Source organism: Orcinus orca, chromosome 1 (genome assembly GCF_937001465.1).
Source record: "Orcinus orca chromosome 1, mOrcOrc1.1, whole genome shotgun sequence".
NCBI classification, from domain to species: domain Eukaryota; kingdom Metazoa; phylum Chordata; class Mammalia; order Artiodactyla; family Delphinidae; genus Orcinus; species Orcinus orca.
In genome coordinates, this window is record NC_064559.1 from 180,246,510 (window position 1) to 180,269,420 (window position 22,911).

General features: G+C 40.0%; 1 protein-coding gene across 2 annotated transcripts in view; it reads right to left on the minus strand.

Moving 5' to 3' along the window:
• Window positions 1-22,911, minus strand: part of ZMPSTE24 (zinc metallopeptidase STE24) — a 49,230-nt gene that overhangs the window by 16,055 nt on the left and 10,264 nt on the right. For both annotated transcript variants that reach the window (XM_004266395.4, XM_049698005.1), the window contains exons 4-7: window positions 12,356-12,472; window positions 11,831-11,983; window positions 10,337-10,478; window positions 5,278-5,462 (exon numbers count right to left, since the gene is read on the minus strand). In XM_004266395.4, coding sequence (XP_004266443.1) covers window positions 5,278-5,462; window positions 10,337-10,478; window positions 11,831-11,983; window positions 12,356-12,472 — 597 coding nt within the window. The remainder of the gene's footprint in view (window positions 1-5,277; window positions 5,463-10,336; window positions 10,479-11,830; window positions 11,984-12,355; window positions 12,473-22,911) is intronic.

Consider the following 22,911-nt stretch of genomic DNA (forward strand, 5'->3'; position numbering starts at 1 on the left):
GCCGGTGCTCCCAACGAGAGAAGCCACCTCAATGAGAAGCCCACACACTGCAATGAAGAGTAGCTACTGCTGACTGCAACTAGAGAAAGCCTGCGCGCAGCAACTAAGACCCAACGCAGCCAAAAATTAATTAACTAATTAATTAAAAAAATAAAGTATGTTGTTATTTAAAAATAAATATTTAAAAAATATTCTTGTTTTTAAAAAAATAAACAAAATAATAAAAAAGCTTCATCTATGGGACACATATCTATCCCGCAACAATTACACAATATATACCCTAGAAAGTGAAGGCTAACGGTTTTGAAATAAACTCCAGCTACTTAAAAGAGTGACGTACAAAAAAAAAATAGACAAAAAGGGAATTTATTTTGTTTTATAGACCTTAGAAAAATGCAACCTAATGGAAACACAGGCAGCAAGATACTGGAATCTAGATATTCTACCACTTTTCCACTCCTTCACCAATTCCTCATTTTGAAGGAAAATGACCACTTCAAAATGAGGCTGGGTAGAGGGACAGATTAAAATGACTGGCAAGATAGCATTTACATTTATTATCTCTTTTCCTTTTAAACATCAGTATTTACGTCAGAATACATTTGGTAGAGAAAGTGAAGAATGAGATAACTAGCCTAGTTTCTTAAATGGCTAAGAGACATGTGTACCTGTACCTTCAGGGAATGGCCATCAAGAGGGAATAACGAACAAAGCACCAATTAATGGACATGTATTCTAAGGGGGAAATAAAGAGGTGCAACTGAAGATTTATATACAAAAATATTCATTGCAAGAATAGTTTTAACAGCAAAAAACTGGAAACAACCCATACACCCAATAAGAGGAGAATGATTTTATTTTATTAATTAACTAATTTATTTATTTATTTATTTTTGGCTGCTTTGGGTCTTCGTTGCTGTGTGCAGGCTTTCTCTAGTTGCCGCGAGCGGGGGCTACTCTTCGTTGCAGCATGCGAGCTTCTCATTGCAGTGGTTTCTCTTTTTGCGGAGCACAGGCTCTAGGTGCGCAGGCTTCAGTAGTTGTGGTACGTGGGCTCTAGAGCACAGGCTCGGTAGTTGTGGTACATGGGCTTAGTTGCTCCACGACATGTGGGACCTTCCCGTGGGACCTTCCCAGACCAGGGCTCAAACCCGTGTCCCCTGCATTGGTAGGCAGATTCTAACCACTGTGCCATCAGGGAAGTCCCGAGGAGAATGATTTTAAAAAATGATGATTTAAAAAGATTAGAAATATATATAGTAAGATGTTTACAGTTAGTTGGATTATTCATGTTTTCTAATTTGTCTATTAGTTTAATAATAAGCAAAATAGGCTGCTTTGTTTAATAATAATGATAACAGCTCCCACTCATTAAATGGTCTATGTACTAGACACTGTATTATTAGATATTTTACATACAGTTTGTTAATCTCCACTACTACAAGGCAGCTATCATTATCATCATTTTATATAAAGTACACAGTCTTTAGGCTTCTAGTTTCACTAGTTACCTGCCTCCCAGTATGAACTATGAATTAATTCTTTTATAAAACAAGCAGGTCTCTATTAGATAACATAGGCTCTTGTCTCTTGGTTTGATGTCTGGGTTTAGGAAGCTATTCAGAACTGCATGGAGTCACATTCAAAGATATGGAATGAAAAGAGCTTAAATAAGGGTCACTTTCTGCAGAAAGGAGACTTGTTTATTGGTGGTAGATTCTTAGACAAAACTGGATTTTCTTTTCTTCCCATGCACCTTTCACATACAATAACAAAAATAAGTACCACATATCTTTCACTTTTCTATAGCACTTTTCATAAAATTCATATGCTGATTCATTTGATCCTCACAACACCAAGCTGCACAAGATGGGAAGTAATATCTTCATTTTAGAGATAAAGGACACCAAGAAGTTAAAATGTCTTAAGACCATCTTGCTAATAAGTAGTGGGTAAAAGCCAAACCCACATCTCTGGATCTTGTCCTCTACTATACTTATCAACTGGGAATACTTTCACATGACCCTAGCACTTGCTGGGGAAATACTTGTTTTCTTCTATAAAAGTACAGCTTTTATATATTAAAAGTTTTCCTTTTACTTAAACTGCTTTTGAGACAGGTTGTTCCAATGATCGAATTTGTCTTCTGAAGGATAAAACTGCAGAGAGTAAGTTTCCTAGTCATCTTATAAAATGTGAATAGCCAGTATGGAGATATTCATCAAAATGTTAATAGTAGTTATCTCTAAGAGGAGGGATTTCAGATAACTTTAGTTTTCTTCTGTTCGAAATGAAACACTTCATCCTTTCTATGTGATCCAGACTTAAAACCATTTTTGCATCCCCCACTGTGTTGTACATAGTAGGTGTTCAGTAGCAGGTGCTGAACAAACCACTATTTCCTAAACTTCTGCCACACCTGTGTATTCTCTGTGTGATTATTTAATATCTTTTAAAAAATCAATTCACTTTTTAAAACTTAACCTTATCCTAAATGACAATTTTCATGAAATCATGATAAGCTAGTTTTATCTTTTTCCTAATATACATTAATACACATATAGCCATTCAAATTTCAAATACTGATATACTACCTAAAATCACCTCACCTGTGGTACATGCACTGGCGTTCTGCGTCAATCTTTGATTTCCTCCTTTACTCCCCATAATAGCAATCACCCAAGTACTTTAAATCCATCTTTTATTATGACTCCACACTTATTCTCACCTCTCACTCTAGTGTAGGCCCTTATTTCATGCTTATCTTGGTTATCTTGATGCAATAGGCCCCTAGAAGTCCCCCTTGCCTCTAATCTTTGCTCTATCATATATGTTGCCACCAAATTTTAAACTTCCTAAAACAAGCTTTGGCCTCTACCCAAATCAATCCAAACTTTCCAGGCCACTGAAAACAACCACTCAATGTCTTCAGGAAGAAGTACTTTACAAACTCGTCCTGGCCTACCTTTCTATCCCCTTCTACAAGAATCCGTTTATTCATTAGTCTCAGAATAGCCATTGTGTAGTTGTCTTTATAGCTTTATTCATTCCATATCTTCAACCTGAAAAGCTCCATCCCCAAGTCAAAATTTTGCCTAGTTCAGATATCCTCTCTTTTAAGAAACCTGTCTGACCATTAGCATCTGCATTAATTTCTTAATTTCTAAAAGCCACACTATTTCAGCCACTCACTTACCACCCTCTGCCTTAAACTATGAGCTATTTGTATACATATCTACTCTCCTCTACTACAGGTTCTCTAGGGTAGGACTATGTAACTTATACATAGATGCTAAAATATTTGCAGCTACTCTTCAAGAAGCCAACAAAATAACTCAAACTCCATTCAACGTGGTTCAAAAGACTAATCTTTTCTAAGATTTAAGCCAAAGAATACTGTTCTCACAGATACTAAAGGTCAGTTATTTCATTACTGAAATCAGCAGACCACTATCTAACACCCAGGTTTGGCTATAAAGTAATCCACCCTGCATGTGGATACCTCTTCAGCAGGTTGACTTGCTGAACTTGTATGATTCCCCACTGTTGTCACCTGGTTACTCTTTTTGGACTTCAGTTTTCCTGTCTATAAGATGACCTTAAGAGCTCTTCCTAGCTTAAAATCCTATGACTCTTGGTCAGACCAAATGACTTTTATTACAATATCTGGACAGGATAAACCCACTTGTTTCCCTTTTTTTTTTGGCCCCACCATGCGGCATGTGGGGTCTTAGCTCCCCAACCAGGGATCGAACCCATGCACCCTGCATTTGGAGCGTGGAGTCTTAACCACTGGACCGCCGGGGAAATCTGATAAACCCACTTAAAAATAAATATAATCAAAGGAGTTAACCTTCACCCAATACTGTTTAACCCCTTCACAGAATTTTGTTCCATCTACATATTTATAACAGGCTAGGCACTCTATTAGACCATCTCTTTAGAGTCAAAAGAGATGCTCAGTGATAAAAGTTATTTTCTGGTACTTAAAGTACACAGAGTACAAGGTTATTCACATATATTATTTCATTTAATCTTAACAACCCTAAAAGGTAGGCATCTTTATCCCAGTGTTTTTCAACTAGGAGTGATCTTGCCCCCTCCTTCCAGCACCCCCCAACCCTGCGGACATCTGGCAATGTCCAGTGACATTTTTCATTGTCACAGTTGTTGGGAAAGGAGGGATTGATACTGGCATCTAAAGGGAGAGGCCAGAGATGCTGCTCAACATCTTATGATGCACAAGATAGCCTCCCATGATGAAAAATTGCCCGGTCCAAGATGTCAATAGTGCCAAGATGAGAAACCCTGATGGCATTGTCTTTCAGTTAAGAAATCAAAGATTTAGAGAGCTTAAGTTACTTGCCCAGAGTTACACAGATCCCAAATCATCTCTGAATGACACCAAAGCCAATGGCACATTCCATCACACACACAACTACTGGAGACTGTTTCTGATGAAATATGTACTGTTTTCTTATCAGTGTTTCCCCTCCCCATTTAGTCTTGGTATACTTTAGATTTTGCTAGTCAGCATTAGCTGACCTCATCCAGGAGAAGATTCAGAAAAAGCTTTCTCAGACTAAAAGGTCAGATTTAACAAACGTCTTCTCTTGTGCTCTCACTGCATCCAGTATTTACAGCTTCAATGCAGCAACTACCATATTGTACTGTGCTTGTATGACTTTCTCCCCTTTAGACTATAAACTCCTTAAGAGCAAGGTTTGCCTCTTTATTTTTGTATTCCTAGTGCCAAGGAAAGTATCTCAGCACAGAGTTTACATTTCATAAATATTTGTTAAACAAACAAAAGAAAACTGACCAAGTTACATAGTATACCCAAGAATGCACAGCTACTAAATGACAGAACCAGGATTCAAATTCAAGTCTCTCCACTGCCAAAGCCTATAGTTACTATATCTCAATGAAGCTAAAAATGAGATGTTTATCACCTTTTTATCTTGCCTGTGGGAATTCTTCAATCATAAACATGTCAGGAATTATATATAAAGTCCGTGTTTTAAAGACAGCTTATAATCATAAGAATTTTCCTACCTTATACTTGTGTACATTCTGTGAAAGCTTGCAAGGTAGTTAGCATGTAACGATAGTGATAATCTCTCCCAAATACCACAGTTATAAAGGGGCCAGTGTGTTTTTATTTGATAGTCTCCCTGAATTCAACACTCACTACATAGAAATTAATGTTATTTTGAGTTGTCACAGGAACTGTTCATAAAAACTAAGCCAGGGTCTCTTAGGAAGAGAAGAACTCACTTTAACTTTAGCTTTTATTTCTTCACTGTCCCCTTCTCCATCATTGCAGGGTTCCATGCCAGACTCCTCCTGGATGTCTTTGTTTAGTACAGAATACTCTTCTAGTAGAGTGTCAAACAAAACTATTCTCTTGTTCTTGAAGAAGCCATAAAAATAAGCATTGCTGTGGGAAGAGCGTTTAGATCCTAAGGAAAAGACAGTTCAAAGCATGGAAAATAATTAAAAAGTATGGGGTTTTTTGGAGAGACGCCTAGAAACTGAATTACTGGAAAGGACATTAACATTTTCAAATTGTTTAACACCTGAAGAATATTATATCAACATAAATCACCACCAGCAGTGGAAAGTGCCTGTTTCTTTGCAGTCTTGACAACAAATATTTATGCTCATTGCAGCTTTATAGCAATAAGTAAATAAATAAAGCCTAAATATCCAACAGTCATGGAATGATTAAATTATGGTAAAGCTATGAAATGGAATTTTAAGCAGCCAGATAAAAAGTATACTTTTGAAATATTTTAACAAGATAGGAAAAAGCTCACCAACATAACTGAAAAGGATGTAAAACTTCATGTATATAAAATTCCATTATTGTCATGAAAAAATGTACATGTAAATAGAAAAGCAGAAACACAAACCTATTAAGAAATACATTAAAATATTGAAGTGTTTATCACTGGCTTCTAGAAATATGGATTTTTGTTCCCTCCCTTACACTTTGCTCTGTTCTAAGGCTTTTAAAGTCAGTATACTTATTTAATCAGAAAAAATTAAAACTATCTTAAAAAGACTGAAAAAAAAAAACCCCTAAATTTTTAACAGTGGCTAACAGTAGCTGAACTATGGTTGATTTTTATCTTCTTCTTCATAATTTTCTTTATTTTCTATACTTTATTTTCTTTATATTTTATGTTCTAGCATGTGCAGTGAATTTAGTGGTTAAGAATGACTTTAGGTTCAAATCTTGGCTCTGCCATGTATTAGTTGTGTAAATGTAAGAAACTTTCTTAATTTCTTTAAGCTTTATTTTCCCATTTATGATATGAGGAGAGGACTTTTTTGGTTTGGTTGCCTGGAAGTTAAGAGCCAAATATGTGGTCCAATTTTATCAATAATATAGGACCTTAGGATCTGGAAAGCTGGGTATCTAGATCTTATACTTCTATCTCATTTCTATCTTCTCTGATTCTAATTTTTAAATTAATTTAAAAATATTTCTTAGAAGCTACCTGAAGTTACCTATGGAAGTAGGCAGATAAATAAAACAAAATGAATGTCTTAGTATCTCCCACTGGTCTAAGTATCTCAAAGTGTGGCCCAAAGAATGCCTACACCAAAATCACCTACAGGTACTTGTTAGACGTAAATACTAGAAACACCCAATATCTGAGAATGGAGCCGAGGAATCTTTAAACAAACTCTCCACGGAATTCTTATATTCACTAAAGTTTTAAGAGTCCCTGCACTAGACCATAAGCTTTTTGTATCACTATGCCTTGCATGTAGTATTTATTCAATAATGCTTGTTTACTGAATGGATTTATCGTACCACTTGAGGTATGAAGTAATGTATTTGGGAACTCTGAAAACCAAAACGTTCTATGAGATTGTAAGGCATGGCCAGCTGTCTCTTCATCTTTCGTTTGTGATGTCTTATCTTAATCAACTTCTTGGCAGCATTTGATACCGTTGACCACTCCCTCCTTGAAACACTTTCTTCTCCTATCTCAAGAGAAACACCATCTTCTCCTGGTTTTCTTCCTACCTCAGTGGTCTCTCTTCTTCAGCCTCCTTTGCTGGCTCTTCCTCCTCTGCTGACTCTGACCTGAGCCCCGTTCTCTTCTCTAAGTGCCCTCATCCAAGGAGGTATCTACATGCCAGATACAGGTACTTCCATATCACTATTTCTAGACCTGACCTCTCCCTAGAACTCTGGATTTATATATCTAGCTGCTTATTTGACAGGCCTACATCTCCACATGGATGGCTAAAGTGCCTATCTGTTGTTTATATTCTCAAGCATAGTTTTTTCCCTGACCAGTATTAGAATTCCCTTGCAGAGTTTAGGGAATTTCACATCATGCAAGTCTTGTGAGAGACTGCTTCTCATTTGAGAAATATAAAAAGCTAGCTGTCTGCTTCCCCAAGCACTCCTGGCAGCTAGCCCAGTGCCCTGGCTCAGTCAGTCAGATGCACCCACTGGGGACTCTGAAACAGTTAGCTAATTACATAAAGAAGCAGGGCAGTGAGGAATGAATTCTGCAGGTGCTAGTGGAAGGGATGTTAGGGATACACACTGCTGACTCCAACATCAGGAGCCACTAGCAGTGTCCTCCCCAGACTGGTTCTGCAGGATGATTCTGAGTTCCTGGTCTCCCGATGGAGAGTCCACTTCCCAAGTTTGGTAAATTTAACTTTCCTGGTGACTTTGTGAGTTATCAAATATTGTTTCAATAAGGAATTTCTCTGGTTAAATCAGCTATAGTTGGTTTCTATGGCTGGCATGCAACTAACTACTGCTTGTAGAACTCTAGTACAATGTTCAATAGGTATATAACACACCCATCAGAACTTAAACCCTCACAGACCTGCTCTTCTCCCAGTTTTTTCACATCTCAGTAACCTACCATTTATCCAACTGCTTAGTCCAAAAATCTAGGTCGTTATCTTTGATGTCTCTTTCTCTCTTATTCCTTTACATGTCATCTACCGGCAAATTCCATCAACTCTACCTCTAAAACACATCCCCAGTATATCCACTTCTCTCCATCAATTACTACTATTCTAGTCTAAGCCACATTATCTCCTCCTGAACAGCACTGGCCTCCTAACTGCTCTCCCTGCTTCTACTCTTGCCTCCCCTACCGTCTATTCTCTATATAGCAACATAAAATAGGTAGAAATTACAAACTAGGCCATGTCACTTTCCTGCCTAAAACCTTCAATAGCTTTAACCCTAGACTTAAAATAAAATCCAAGCTCCTTACTCTGATTTACAAAGGCCTATGTGGTCTGACTCTCGCCTATGTCTCAGATTTCATGTCATAACACTTTCCTGCCATGAGGTAGCCACACTGGACTTTTTTCTGTTTCTTGAAGATACAAAGCTCTGGAGGGTCTCTCCATTGATCTTGGCACGGATGGCTCCTTCCTTCAGATCTCAGCTTAAATTCATTTGCTCAGAGATGTCTTGTCTGATGACCTAATCGAAAGTATCTACTCAGCCATTCTTTATCACTTCACATCAGTTTAATTCTCTGCACAGTACTTACTATCTGATATTTTCTGAGAGCAAGACTCTTGGGTTTTCACTCGGTTTTTCCTTTCAATTTACAAATCCATCATGTGTGTTGTTATTAACAACATTCATTTACTCAAAATATTTTTGACAACATTATTAACAACAACAGAAACATGCATTGCAGATGAGTAACTTCTGTTTAGCAGAGGTAAGTTGTCCGAAGTCACACGGGGAATCTGTGCTAGAACTAGAATTTAAACACAAACCTATTGGCTCCACAGCCTGACCTCTGAAATGCTACCCTCCACCTACTCAAATCTTGATTTTCCACAAAGTCCCAGCTTATGTTATAACCCTCCATAAAGCCTTCCCTGACTATTTCAGCTAAAATCATATAGCACTGATGGTATAGATCACATATCTTCTCGACTACCTCTACTGGCATAGCATTAGCATTCACGTTATCTGATTATAAGTGATCGGCAACTTAGGTTGCCCCTTCAGTAAAAGCGCCTCAGAGATTGTTCTACTATACTGATCATTGTGCTACTAGTTTAATATTATTAAAAGACTAGTAATCTCAGAGGCCAAAGCAGTAGTATGAATTGGCTTCTTTTTCTACTATTTCCCCATAGACATGTTCTAATTGTGCCTTTAGTTGGCTGCCAAATGCCTGAGATTTCTATACTCTTCTCGTTGCTGTTAATTCATTCTTTCCAGTTGTGACCATCTCTGTCCTCCTGGACCCTGCAATTACTTCTCAGTTTCTACTCCTTCATCTGCCATAGCTACTTCTCAATGGTGATTTTTACTTTAGAGGAGGAATGGGCAAACTATGGCTTGCAGGTCAAATCAAACCTGCCACTTATTTTTATAAATAAAGTTTTATTAGAAAACAGCCATGCTTGTTTCTTTATGTATTACTATGGCTGCTTTTGTACTATCATGGCAGAGTTGAATAGTTGCAACAGAGACCATGTGACCTGCAAAGCCTAAAATAATTACCGTCTAGCCCTTTACAGAAAGCATTTGCCAGACCACAGTTCAGAGGAAGCAAAACTGAAACCCAGAGATGCAAAGTGACTTGTCCAAGATCCCACAGCTGGTAAGTGGCAGAGGCAGAACTACACTCATTCATTTACATGGATTTTAATTTACAGATTCTGAAAGTCATGGTACCACACAGTTTTTCTTTGCATCTTTGTAGGTTTCCTTGAGACTTTAGTAGTCTTACACAAGCTAACAGATAGATAGTTTAATTTTCAAAAGCAATCATCAGAAAAGCAGAGTATAACTAATCCAAAATACCAAGTGGCACCAATCTTGGGTAATCTGCAGGTGAAATCAGAGTCCTGCAGAACACTGGAAGTTTTCTTGGTGGAGACAAAGCCAATAACATTGGTTTTGTTTTTGAGCCCCCAAACCACTGCCAAATGGAAACTAAGCAAGAGTCCAACTCAGTTACATATAGGAGCCAGGCAGGTAATAGAAGTGAAAAAATCAGTCTAATATTATGACATAGCAGGGAGTGATAAAGGCCTTGGTGCAGAATTAAAAACAATAAAACCAACCAAACATAGCTGCAGGCAAGAGCAGGACTTGGCATCAGGCCACCAGTTTCTATCCCTGGACTATGTCATCAATTCTTATAAATCTTCAAAAGCCAAAATGTAAAATCCTAATCTTTAAATAACAAAAACAAACAAACAAACAAAACCCCAAACCAACTGATTTGTTCTTTTATTAAAGTTTTAAGAATAAACTAATCAAATAAAACAAATCACTCAAATAAAATCTTCTTACCCCAGGGAGCCTTACCTTGAACAACATACACCTTAGTCAAAGGGAAGTCAATACTCTTTGCCATGATTTCAATTTCTTGTTTAAGCTTTCCCTCAGGAAGAGGTGTGAATTTGTCAAATAAAGGGGCAATGTAATCAGCATAGATGGTGACAAGCACCTGAAACGCAAATATGAGAACAACCTATGAATATGTCCTTAAAGAGAAACTACTCTATACAGATTCAGTATTAAAACTATGTGATCCCAGCCCTGAGAACAGGGACCTTATCTTATTTGCTCTGGTATTCCCAGCCCGAAATAGTACCAGTACAGCATTCAATATCTGTTTGATGAATTAAATCAAAATGAATAGTCTCTATATGGTAATAACTGAAAAGCCAAATGGTCCATTCAAAACTATCTTGGGGATTTCTGACACTTCATGAGCCCATCATAACTTGGAATTCTGTCTTTCAAGGTAATCATAATAGACTTGAAGTGTTTGCTAAAAAAAGAACTACTAGAGCTTGACTGTGTGCTATTATTTGGTTTGCCTGCTAATATTACTGACCTGCAGTTCATAACTATACACACTGGTTGAAACAGTACTTCCTTAAGCATTTTGGGAGCATTTCCTCTGCTCTCTCTCCTGTCACTTCAATTTGCCATACAACATATATTTGTAAGTCCAATTAGCACCCATTTTCCAGTCATGATCCCACCAGCAGGAGGTGAAGCAATAAGCATCATGGTAATTCAGACTAAAAGAAACCTCACCATCAGTGCAGCTGAAGAGCTGATAGGACGTATTTTCTGGGGGCTGTTAACAGGCCATTTTGATTGTGTTGTAGTGTTTGTGCTGTGAAGCAGTTTGGAATATCGGAAAGAGAAGAGGAAAAGAAGATGTGAAGAAGGGACAATGGGGAAGCGGAGAGAGGAAAAAGGAGGGAGAAGGAAGAGAGGGAAGAAGGGGGGGCTGTGGGGGGAAAAGGGAAGAGGCAGGGCGACGGGGAGGGGCAGGAGGAGGGGGCAAGGGACAGAGAAGAAGGGGTAAAGGGCAAAGGGGAGAGGAGGAAGGGAAAGGCAGGGGAAGGAGGGCAGGAGAAAGCAGACACGTTTATGCTTTCTTTTTCTTATCCCGCTTACATCTATTCTCTCTCCAAAATATCCATGGTTTTTAGACACTGGAGCTCAGTCAAGAGTCATCAAATTGTCAAACTTAGTCATCACTCTGGTGGCAACTCACAAATGCACAGCCCCAAACTGCTTGACAACTGCATCATTAAAGGTAACTAACAACTAGCTTCTAGAATCTATAAGAGCCAGTATAAGGAGAAGAAAATCTATGGTCAGAGTCAACTCTCCCATTTCTATAGCTAAAAGCAGAAAACAGAAGGGGAATTTATATGAGCACCTATTTATATTTCTTCTGCTTCTTAAGAATCATTTAAATGCTAATGAAGATTAAATGACAGTTATCTCACCAAGGAACATTTTGTAAAAGAAAATCGAAACAAAGATTTCACTTACCAGAGACACAACTAGTGTGAACAGCCAGGCATAAATAAAAAAATAGTCTCCCCCAATTTTAATAATGTAAAGTAGAAGTGCAGACACGGGTAATAAAATGCACTGAGTCACAATAAACTTCTTGATTGCATCTTTCATGAAGAACCCCAAAGTCTGAAAAAATAAAAGGTCATCATGAGAAACTACGAAACTGCTTTTAAAATAACAAATAAGTGAATAGAAAGGATACATTATTAAAGCAATTTTAAAAATTAAAAGGCAGTGAGACTACATGACAACAGGTAGCCTAAGACAATAAGTCAATGTCTTGCATTTTATAGTTTAAAATAAACTCATTTAAATGTTATTAGCTGAAAAAACACTAGACATTAGTGCTAGAAGAGTTTATGGCAAGACCTTAAACTATGATCTTTACCATATCTTCAGTTCCTTTTCCCTCGATTAATTCATGCTCTAAAATAGCAAATTATGTTTTAATTATTCCCAGCAGAGGACAAAAGCGAACATTTGCATTCTCTATTTTACCTGCTGATTGAAACCATGTTTTTCTTCTATCACAAAAGTATTATAAAGACTCCACGGCAAACCAGTCAATGCACTGAAAAGTGTAGCCAACAGCAGAAACACCAAGGACTGAGTGATCTAAACACAAGAAAAAAAGACGCAGTTTTTTAATATTAATTCATTCTTCAAATGAAATATTAGGGAACCAATCAACGAGTATTTGCTGAGTATTTACTATAACTCAAGCAATGTGCTTGATTCTACGGGCCTGAAACATCACTGCTACCCTCAGAGTTTATTTGCAAGACAGGGAGGCACTAAAACACTTCCTCTTTTATTACACGGGCACCATATGAAAGTTAATTGAAGTCATAGAGACAAAAAGGTTAAAAGAACTTAAATTCAGCCACATATGCTGGTGAATTCAAGAAAGCCTTACAACACTGATGAGAAATGGAATGCTACTCTGAAGAAAGAGATAAATTAGTGGGACAGAAGAGGCAAGGAGGAATTCCACACAATTTGCAAAAGCAAGGAGAAAGAAAAGAGCACCTTAAAAGTGAAAGATGACAAGACGATGGGCCTAGTTGGGACCAGGCAGAGAAACATAATGGAGCATCAGGAAAGCTGGGCCAGGGCAGGTGGGGCAGAGTGTGCTAAAGTTTTAACAGAGCCAAAACTCAAGAGAGAAAATAACCCTCTAGAACTCCTTTAATTGCCTTAACAACAGGTCCTTAGGAGATCAAAAGCCAAGAACTGCCTCATTTTTCTTTACAAATATCTTTTCCTGTGACAGTGGAGGATGAGGGCTAATTGGTATGAAGGGACTTGGGGGGAGGGGAAGGCAATGAAGCAAATAAAACCCTCGCTCTCCCTCCCACCACACCATCACTCTCCCTCTTACTCCCCAGTGTAAAACTGAATTCTTTTAAGTGTGAGTACACCACCAAAGCATATTTGACTTGGTAGTAAAGATGCAGCCACTATGTTTCTAAACATAGGAAGAGGCAGAAGGGAAGAGGAAAAGAGGAGGTTTGTCTGGCTACAACATGCAGGGTGGTTTATGCCAGCATTTGTCCCCAAATGGGAAATGAGAAATTTTTTAAAAGTAGATTCCGGGACCTTCCTCAAAATTACTGAATCGGAATCCCATCTTCAAAAAATACAACCATATTGTATAGATTGTTTGAATACCTGCTTTACTCATTTAACATATCACGAACATCTTTCTATATCAATAAATATAGATCTACTTCATTGCTAATGGCTCCATTACATATATTTCCATTATGTATGTAGCATTCATTCCAATGCTACAATGAACCCGTTTCATTCATTCCCCATAAATTTGTAAAAGTGAAATGTCTGATGTCAGACTTTTTTTTTTTTTTTTTTGCGGTACGCGGACCTCTCACTGCCGTGGCCTCTCCCGTTGCGGAGCACAGGCTCTGGACGCGCAGGCCCAGTGGCCATGGCTCACGGGCCCAGCCGCTCCGCGGCATGTGGGATCCTCCTGGACCGGGGCACGAACCCGTGTCCCCTGCATCGGCAGGTGGACTCCCAACCACCGCGCCACCAGGAAAGCCCTGGTGTCAAACTTTTAAAAGATTTTTGATACAAACTGCCAAGGTGTCCTCTAGAAAAACTATACTAGTTTTCAGTCTGACAGCACCATGAGACTAGTTCCCTATCCCTCAACAATTCTGTCCTATGATTCTTTTAACTGTTTTTTACCCAATATGATATGATAGGCCAAAACAAAGAAAGAAGCACAACTCCTCGATTCTTCGTTGTTGTATTAAAACACATTTCTTTGATTGTCAGTATGGATTTATATTTTTCATGTATTTTATGATCATACGAATTTCTTCCTTTGTCCATTTTTGTGTTGAGGTACTCAATTTTTTCTAAAGTGTTCTTTCGGGACTTCCCTGTTGGCATAATGGTTAAGAATCCGCCTGCCCATGCAGGGAACACGGGGTTGAGCCCCGGTCCGGGAGGATCCCACATGCCGTGGAGCAACTAAGCCCCTGCGCCACAACTACTGAGACTGCGCTCTAAAGCCCGCAAGCCACAACTACTGAAGCCTGCGTGCCTAGAGCCTGTGCTCCACAGCAAAAGAAGCCGCCACAATAAGAAGCCCGTGCACTGCGATGAAGAGTAGCCCCCGCTCACCGCAACTAGAGAAAGCCCGTGCGCAGCAACGAAGACCCAACACAGCCTAACTAATTAATTAATTAATTAAAAACTCTAGATCATATTAAAATTTATAGTTTCTTCAGACTCACAGACTTAGAGAACGAACTTATGGTTACCAGGGGGAATGAAGTGGGGAAAGGATAGTCAGGGAGTTTGGGATTGACATGTACACACTGCTATATTTAAAATGGATAACCAGAACCTACTGTACAGCACAGGGAACTCTGCTCAGTGTTATGTGGCAGGCTGGATGGGAGTGGAATTTAGGGGAGAATGGATACATGCATATGTATGGCTGAGTCCCTTTTCTGTGCACCTGAAACTATCCCAACATTGTTAATCGGCTATATTCCAATATCAAATAAAAAGTTAAAAAAAATTATAGTTTTTTTTTGTTTAAGTACTGTCAATGTATCTTTGTTTATATTTAAATACGCAATTCATCTAAGTCTTTCTTTTTCTTGGAGGATATAAAATTGGAATTTATTTTTTTCTCAGTTGTCCTAAGAAAATTTATAACCTATATATTCCTCACCAATCTGAAATGCCACCTTTATCATATACCAAGATTACATATACTTAGTTAGGCCTGTTTCTGGTACCAATACACTATTTAAAATTTATGATACATTTTAATATCTAAAAGTTACCACTCATTATTTTACTTATTCAGAATCTTTCTGGCTATTTCTCTGTCTTTAGTCTTTCAGATTAACTATAAAATGTTTTATCACAAGCTGCTCTGGGATTATACCTGGGCTCTATTCTTTTTTTTTTTTGGCTGCATCGGGTCTTAGTTGTGGCACGCAGGCTCTTCGTTGAGGCATGAGGGCTTCTTTCTAGTTGTGGTATGCAGGCTTCTCTGTAGTTGTGGCATGTGGGTTTTCTCTCTCTAGTTGTGGCACAGGCTCCAGAGCACGTGGGCTCTGTAGTCTACAGCACGCAGCCTCTCTAGTTGAGGTGCGGGGGCTCAGTAGTTGTGGCACCCGGGCTTAGTTGCCCTGCAGGATGTGGGATCTTAGTTCCCCGACCAGGGATTGAACTTGCATCGCCTGCATTGGAAGGTGGATTCTCTACCACTGGACCACCAGGGAAGTCCCTCTACTCTTTTTTTTAAAGTTTATACATCTCTTCTTTAATAATTCACTGAAGAATTGTGATTAAGGCACTGATTATCAAGTTTAGCATTCTGCACAGAATGTACCATTTTCTCCTTTTGAAAGTCTAGATTTTGCTCACCTGTAGTCTTCTGAAACATTCTCCATTCTCCCTAGTTTATCAACATATGCCATAAGTTCAAGTTCCTTCTGCACACTAACATATAAATCATCTACGTATGGAGCCTTGAATTAATTTAAGATAACTTGATTTCTTCTTAATCTCACTTATCTTATGCATAAATACCATTTAAAATGAATAATTCTATCAATAAACCATTTTTCTTCTTAAAGAAGATGAACAGTAAGTCTAATTCCCCAATCAGTAGGCTTATTCCCTCCTTAAAACACTAAGATTCCAAGAGCATTATAAATTATTTTGCCTTAAACAGTAAAACAGCCTCTTAAATGGTCCCCCTGCCTAATATCAATCCCTCCCCTTTCGATCCATCCTACATACACACCAGATGAATCTAAAACTCCACTTCTCTACTTTAAAAGCTTGTAATGGCTCTATAATAGGGGTCCCCAACCCCGGGGCCACAGACCGGTACTGGTCTGTGGCCTGTTAGGACCAGACCACACAGCAGGAGGTGAGCAGTGGGGGAGCGAGCGAAGCTTCATCTGTATTTACAGCCGCTCCCCATTGCTCGCATTACTGCCTGAGCTCCGCCTCCTGTTCAGATCAGCTGCAGCACTAGATTCCCAGAGCAGCGAACCCTCCTGTGAACTATGCATGTGAGGGCTCTAGGTTGTGCACTCCTTATGAGAATCTAATGCCTGATAATCTGAGGTGGAGCTGAGGCAGTGATGCTGGCAGTGGAGAACAACGGCAAATATAGATTATCATTAGCAGAGAGGTTTGACTGCACAGAGACCATGATAAATCAATTGCTTGCAGACTCATATCAAAACCCTATCAGTGAGTGGCAAGCAACAATTAAGCATCTGGTGGCAGGCTTTATTGTGGCAAGTGAGTTGATGTACATCAATTGTACAGCTGCATCTAGTGGCAGGCTTTAAGTCAGAATCCGACACGTTTTAGTCTGCGCGTGGCCCGCCCATTAATTTATCTACTTCCATCCATGCCTCTTTCCCACACTGCACACTTGTCTCAGCCACCGTTTTGGTAAGCCCACAAGCTAACCCTAGCCAGGATGAGTAAAAAAACAAACGTCACTGGAGAGCTTCTTTGGAAAGGGGGAAAGACCCAGTGATGAGACAGCAGAAGACTCTAAGACTGCCAACAAAAAGAAAGCTACATTTAAAAGAAAATACCAAGAGTCCTACTTAAATTACGGGTTCATTGCAACAGGGGATTCACGTTCTCCAAGCCTGCTTTATATAATATGTGGCCACCGGCTATCCAATGAAGCCATGAAACCTTCAAAACTGCTTCGCCACATGGAGACCAAGCACCTGCATTGAAAGACAAGCCTTTGGAGTTTCTCAAAGGAAAAAAACCATGAACACGAAGAACAGAAGCAAGTATTGAAGGCCACCACTTCATCAAATGTGTCTGCACTGAGAGCATCCTTCTTAGTGGCTAACCGCATGGCTAAAGCTAAGAAGCCCTTCACTACTGGTGAAGAGCTGATCCTGCCTGCTGCTGAGGACATTTGTCACGAACTTTTAGGAGAGGCTGCAGTTCAAAAGGTGGCACGTGTTCCTCTCTCGGCTAGCACCATAACTAGACGAATTGATGAAATAGCAGAGGATATTGAGGCACAATTGTTAGAGAGGATTAATGAGTCACCACGGTATGCAATCCAGGTTGATGAGTCTACCGATGTTGACAACAAGGCAACAATGCTTGTTTTTGTGCGACATATTTTTCAGGAAGGTGTGCATGAGGATATGTTATGTGCACTTTTGTTGCCAACCAGCACCACAGCTGCGGAACTATTCAAGTCTTTGAACAATTACGTATCAGGAAAACTGAATTGGTCATTTTTTGTCAGTATATGCACGGACAGAGCGGCTGCCATGGCTGGACGGCTTCCTGGTTTCACTACTCGGGTCAAAGAGGTCACTTCTGAATGTGAGTCTACGCACTGTGTCATCCATAGAGAACTGCTGGCTAGCCGAAAAATGTCACCTGAACTTAACAACATTTTGCAGGATGTGATTAAAATTATCAACCACATTAAAGTGCATGCCCTTAACTCACATCTGTTCGTGCAGCTCTGTGAGGAGATTGATGCAGAGCACACACATCTTCTCCTTTTTTTAAAAAAAAAAATATATTTTTTCTTTATTTATTTGGCTGAGTTGGGTCTTAGTTGTGGCGTGCGGGCTTCTCTCTAGTTGTGGCACATGGGATCCACAGCGCAAGGGCTCAGTTGCCCTGTGGCATGTGGGATCTTAGTTCCCTGACTGGGGAGCAAACCCGTGTCCCCTGCATTGGAAGGTGGATTCTTTTTTTTAAATATATGATTTATTTAAATTTATTTATTTATGGCTGTGTTGGGTCTTCGTTTCTGTGCAAGGGCTTTCTCTAGTTGTGACAAGAGGGGGCCACTCTTCATCGCAATGTGTGGGCCTCTCACTATAGCGGCCTCTCTTGTTGCGGAGCACAGGCTCCAGACGCACAGGCTCAGTAATTGTGGCTCACGGGTCCAGTTGCTCCGTGGCATGTGGGATCTTCCCAGACCAGGGCTCGAACCCATGTCCCCTGCATTGGCAGGCTGATTCTCAACCACTGTGCCACCAGGGAAGCCCTGGAAGGTGGATTCTTAACCACTAGCCTACCAAGGAAGTCCCATGTCTTCCCTTATACACAGAAGTGAGATGGCTTTCTAAAGGTAGATCACTGGCCAGAGTTTTTGAGGTAACGAGAGCCGCTCCAGAAATTTCTTTTAGAAAAACAGTCACCACTGGCAGCACATTTCACTGACACAGAATGGGTCACAAAACTTGCTTACTTGTGTGACATATTCAACCTGCTCAACGAACTCGATCTGTCACTTCAGGGGAGAACAACTGTGCTCAAGTCGACAGATAAAGTGGCTGCATTCAGAGCCAAACTGGAATTATGGGGTCGACAAGTGAACACTGGGATTTCTGACATGTTTCAAACATTAGCAGAGATTTTGAAAGAGACTGAGCGAGGGCCTTCTTTCTCCCAGCTGGTGCATGATCACCTATCTCAGCTTTCAAAAGAGTTTGAGCATTACTGCCCAACCACAAAAGACCCCCGAACTGGCAAGGAATGGATCCGCGACCCATTTGTGAATAAGCCAGGTGAACTAACTTTGTCTGTGCTAGAAGAGGATCAACTGCTTGAGATCGTAAATGACAGTGGCCTTAAAAGTGTGTTTAAGACAACTTCAAATCTCCATACATTCTGGATGAAAATCAAGGAGGAATATCCTGAGATTGGCACAAAAGCACTGAAAAGCCTGCTTCCATTTCCAACATCCTGTCTTTGTGAAGCAGGGTTTTCTGCAGTGACAGCAACCAAAATGAGACCACAGAGACATAAGCAACACACTTCGGGTGTCACTGTCTCCCGTCACCCCCAGATGGGATCATCTAGTTGCAGGAAAACAAGCTCAGGGCTCCCACTGTTTCTGCATTATGGTGATTTGTATAATTATTTCATTATATTTTACAATGTAATAACAATAGAAATAAAGTGCACAATAAACGTAATGTGCCTCAGTGGTTAAGAATCCGCCTGCCAATGCAGGGGACATGGGTTCGAGCCCTGGTCCAGGAAGATCCCACATGCCAAGGAGCAACTAAGCCCGTGCGCCACAACTACTGAGCCTGTGCCCTAGAGCCCGCAAGCCACAACTACTGAGCCCACGTGCCTAGAGCCTGTACTCCGCAACAAGAGAAGCCACCACAATGAGAAGCCCGCGCACCGCAACAAAGAGTAGCCCCGGCTCGCCAGAACTAGAGAAAGCCCATGTGCAGCAACGAAGACCCAACATAGTCTAAATAAATAAATTAATTTTTTAAAAAAAATGTAATGCTCCTGAATCATCCTGAAACCATTCCCCATTGTCCCCCCACCCCATCCATGGAAAAATTGTCTTCCATGAAACCGGTCCCTGGTGCCAAAAAGGTTGGGGACCACTGCTCTATAAGACTGCAAACTCATTATACTTTTAAAGATTTTCATAATCCAACCCCAAAATGCTACTTTTCACTACTCTTCTCTAAGACCCTTCTACTCCTAACAGACAACTGTGAGCTGGAGTTTAGACAGGTGACTGAGTTAAGGAAGATATTCTATCTGAAAAAAAGGAGTTGTGACAGTCACACTGGGGAAGTTGGAGAATACACAAACTTCCAGGAGTTTTTCTCAGAAGATCTCTAATTCTAATTCAGGAAGGAGAAAATATCCTAGGAATAAGATCTACTGGGCAGTGAGGGGAAGGGGTTCTGACTCATAGCTTCTCAAAGGCAACAAGATCTGGGCTCTAGCCCTATCAGTGAACACTTGAAGACTCCAGGACACAGAACATTATAAAGTGCTGCGCCATGAGGGCAGAGTGATCCAGACCAAAACATCCTGATGGCACAGTTCACCTCTTGTCTGAGATGAACCTATTCATTCCATCTTATATGTATAATGTGGCAACAGAACTCTGGAGCATCCTGAGTCATTAAGTTGATTACCTGCTGAAAAAGGCTGGGCCAAATATCACTGTCAAAAAATAAGGACACTGATTATAAGACCATTTGTTGGTAGTTTGGAAAGCAGAAAGTCCTGCCAAAAGACACACTGCCTATGCCTAAGGATAAGCTGAGATCCACTTAGTTTTCTTCTTCTTTTTCTAGTGAAGAAATTGGTTTTAATTATATGAGAAGTAGGTGTTCATTGCTGAATTTTCTTAAGAGATAAGCAAAAATAAGGAAATAAAAATTGCCAAAATTCTCTCCTGAGAAAACCACTTTTGGAATTTTGGTATATACTATTTCAGACTTCTTATAGATGTGGAATATGTGCACAACGACATGTGTACAAGGATGGGCACGAGTGTATGCAATTAAGAAAAATTGAACTGTACTTCCCTGGTGGCGCAGTGGTTAAGAGTCCACCTGTCAATGCAGGGGACACGGGTTCGATCCCTGGTCCAGTAAGGTCCCACATGCTGCGGAGCAACTAAGCCTGTGTGCCACAACTACTGAAGCCCAAGCACCTAGAGCCTGTGCTCCGCAACAAGAGAAGCCACTGCAACGAGAAGCCCATGCACTGCAACGAAGAGTAGCCCCCGCTCGCCACAACTAGAGAAAGCCCGCGTGCAGCAACGAAGACCCAACATAGGAAGGAAGGGAGCTGGGGGAGGTGGGTGGAGGAAGAAAGGAAGGAAGGAAGGCAGAGAGGGAGGGAAGGAGGGAGGAAGGAAGATTGAACCAATCTAAATGTTCATCACCAGGACACTAGTTATATTAAAAATCTGTATGGATATTCACACACACTTTTACTTACTTATGTTGCTTCATAAGTGACTTATCCATTCAACAAGTTCCATTCAATAAGTTGTATGAAATAACAGCACAATAACATTTTTTCCCTGACTGGCAAAAGTTAAAAATCATGTATTTAATAAGTACTGGTGAGGATCCAGGGAAAGGGTATTTTAGTGCTTCATACATTATGAAACAACAAAAACCAAAAAAGCTTGTTTCAGGTGGGAATGTGGTCAGCTGTTTCCTCTGTACCATGTACATTAGATTTGAATTCTTTTTCTTTTTTTTGGCCACACCGCACAGCATGCAGGATCTTAGCACATCAGCTAGGGATTGAACCCATGCCCCCTGAGTGGAAGCGTGGAGTCTTAACCACTGGACTGCCAGGGAAGTTCCTAGACTTGAATTTCAATTCCAGTGTTATCATCTTCTATTTCTTTGCTACACTTTCATCCTTGTTGGCCAATTCCCTCTTTCAGTGATCCATCTTTGTAAAATGTCATGTAGATGTATAGCCGGGAGACCAGGAGGCAAGACGACTGCACGCTCTGAATCACTGAATAGCAGATGTGCAGTGACCAGTCACCAGCAGAATTTGAAGAGTGACATGATTGGTCACTGCATGAGCATCTGTTATTTGCACAGTGATCTGTGAACTGAAGAGCTAGCAGGGAATTTGTACTTTATGCAGTTATGCCTGTAACATACTGTGGTAACTGAAATTTGAACCTGCTGAGGGACTGGTGTTACTAACTAAACCATGGTAAGTGAAATGTGTGTATATCAGAACTGTGCAGAGTGAGGACTGCCAGTACCATGCAGCCATTAAAGAAAACAAAGATCTATATAAACAGAGAGGAAGAGATCTCTAAAGCATTGTTAAATACAAAACTAATGTCTCAGAACATTATATAAAATATGTCCCATTAACGTAAGGAATATTTTTATATGTATGTATATAAATTGGGTTTATTCATTCAACAAATACTTATGGAGTACCTACACCATGACTGGCATTGTTCTAGGTACAAGTCACAGCAGTGAAGAAAATATGTAAGGTCTCTGTCCCCTTGGAGCTTAAAAGTCTTGTCAGGGTGACAGATAAAAAGTAAACGAATAAACAGTAAGATAAATGCAAATAGTGGTAAGTGCCTCTATAAAGAAAATAAAATAAGGTGATATGCTTCACTAAAGAGTGACAGAGGGGGAATCCCCCGGCAGTCCAGTGGTTAGGACTGTGCGCTATCACTGCCAAGGACCTGGGTTCAATCCCTGGTTGAGGAATTAAGATCCCACAAGCCACGTGGCTCGGCTGGGGGAAAAAAAAAAAAAGAAGAGTGACAGAGGGATGCTATTCTAGATGAGAGTGGTCAGAGAAGGCCTCTCTGAGAAAGTGACATTGAAGATGGGAACTAAAATAGGAGTCAGTCATGTTTATACAAAACCACCTTAAATTTTTTATGAAACAATACAGAGAACATGCAATTAAACTCTAACAGCACATATAGCAGGTCAGGACAGAGTCTATGAAGATACAGAGATATCACAGGAAGAAGAGGTCTTAAAGAGTTTGGCTCCTTTAGAAAACGGTACACAGGAAAGGGATACAGGATGAGCTGAATTAAAGCCCAAGGTACCTACATGTATAGATAAGACCCAACATTTCAAATAAACAATCAGGAAGGAGAGAACAGACTTGGCAATTTCCAAGAAAAAGTCAAAAGCAGTGTCCCAGCATCCGTTACAGGCAGAAAGTCTCAGGTCGAAGGCTTTGATTCCAATAACTGGAATTCCTGG